The sequence below is a fragment of the Gossypium raimondii genome, chromosome 1 (genome assembly GCF_025698545.1).
Source record: "Gossypium raimondii isolate GPD5lz chromosome 1, ASM2569854v1, whole genome shotgun sequence".
Taxonomy (NCBI): Eukaryota; Viridiplantae; Streptophyta; class Magnoliopsida; order Malvales; family Malvaceae; genus Gossypium; species Gossypium raimondii.
The window spans coordinates 12619398-12621172 of record NC_068565.1 but is presented as its reverse complement, the minus strand read 5'-3'; the positions used below and the strand labels follow the sequence as shown (position 1 = coordinate 12621172).

General features: G+C 30.0%; 1 protein-coding gene across 1 annotated transcript; it reads left to right on the top strand.

Moving 5' to 3' along the window:
* Positions 1-647: 647 nt before the first annotated feature.
* Positions 648-1479, top strand: LOC105787219 (uncharacterized). Its single transcript, XM_012613644.2, has 2 exons — positions 648-977; positions 1076-1479. The coding sequence occupies exons 1-2, from the start codon at positions 822-824 to the stop codon at positions 1289-1291; spliced, it is 372 nt and encodes a 123-aa protein (XP_012469098.1). The 5' UTR covers positions 648-821; the 3' UTR covers positions 1292-1479.
* Positions 1480-1775: the final 296 nt, after the last annotated feature.

The following is a 1775-nucleotide window of genomic DNA, read 5'->3' as shown; positions in this document are numbered from 1 at the left end:
ACATCAATAGAGGGCCTTCCAATCTTGTCCCGATACGCTTCATCTCAACTTAGACCAAAGCGCTTCTGGTTTCCCATTTTAATGGCATAAACAGTCTCCATCATTAAGAAAATAACTAATAAAAAGAGTTAAATATAATATTTTATTTGATTTGCTCTATATATATTAAATTTATATTTTGATTTAATTTTATAAATCCAAAATACCATTATTTATGTTGTATCAATTTATGTTTTATGTTTAATTATTGTCTATAAAAACAATTACGTTGTTGGATATGAAAATAATTAGTTTTATTTTAATATATATAATTAAATCAAAATTGAAATTTCATTTATACAATGTTGAAGATTCATTTTTTATTCTAAGAAAATAGAATTTAGTTCATATAAAGTAAAAAAAATATACACAAAAAAAATTCAAAACAAACTTGGATTAATAAAAATAATTTTTTTTTCAAAAAACAGTTTTTTATTACTATATGTTTTATAATGTCTTAATGATGATTTCATCATAGATAAGATAAGGATCAAACAAAATTAGGCGCTTGCCGACCATGTCTCATTTTATGAGTCAAGGGAAGTTTATAAATAGCCTTCGTCTCAACCATTCTTGATAATCACATCAATTTCTGCTCCTCTTTTCTAATTGAAGGTATGATTCCAATTAATGCTAGTAATATGCGGATTAGTTTTTTCTTATATTTTTTTATGCATTCTTTTATATGGTTAAGTCTATCTGCTATGAACTACCGATGATTATTTTTCTTGGATTTCTTAAAATTTTCTCAGCAACATGCCATACATTTGATCCAAGTAAATATGCTTGGAACTGCCTTAAATCTTCATTCTCCTTTTTTATTTTCCGAGGAATTCGGGGTTAGAGAAAAGATTGAACCTACAATGGGCGGAAAAAGGCAAATGGAACCCAAAGTTGGTGAAATGGAGCATAGGGTCAAGAAAAGAAAGCTTGATCTGGTACTTAAATTGGTTCTCATCGCATGATTTTTACTACTTTAATTACTATGTATGAATATCCTGGTAAACCTTACTTTGTTTGTCTTCCATGGTAAAAGAAAGAGGAAATGGAGAAAATAAAGTTATGGTCAAGGGTGTTAGCCGAGATGACCGCAGTGCAAAGGCAGCTGATAGAAGTCGTGATCTCAAATTCAAACATGGAAGACGTGCATCTCAAATGTGAACAACTCGGGGGCGTCAACACTGAGGCGGCACTACTGAATTCTATGATCCAAAACTACATTCACGTCATGCTTGGTGTGTTTGGTGGTTGATGGAGTGTCAAATACGATAATAGTTATACGTAGGTGTCCAATATGAATATAGTTGGTTTTTCAAAATGTATGAATAGCGAAGTAGGAAGCAAAGGTCATTCATAAGAGGAAGCGATGGGTGCTTGTCTGATATGATGTGTAACGCTTTGTTTAATATTAAATCACTAAATCCATGGTGTGTTTAAATACATCAGCCTTGTTTATTTTGTTTGTTATTTCATGGATTAGTTTTGGAAATTATTTTATCTTGTTAATTTTATTTAGATAATATTGATTCTGTATTCAGATGATTGAATAGAAAGTAGCCAAAGCCATTTAAATATTCACTATTCTATAAACTAATTAAAAAGCCAACATTTGTTCTTTTCCTTTTTAAGAACTAAAGAATTTGATTTTTGTCGGGACATGGTACCCAACGTTGTTTACATCTATTATATTAGGGGTGAGCAAAACTCGATTCGACTCGAAAAAATTTAAAAAAAAT

Excerpts from the sequence above, each read along its gene's own strand:
- LOC105787219 (XM_012613644.2), top strand. The coding sequence starts at position 822 with ATGCTTGGAACTGCCTTAAATCTTCATTCTCCTTTTTTATTTTCCGAG. Across the intron at positions 978-1,075 it reads AGAAAAGAAAGCTTGATCTG|AAAGAGGAAATGGAGAAAAT; the intron begins GTACTTAAATTG and ends CCATGGTAAAAG.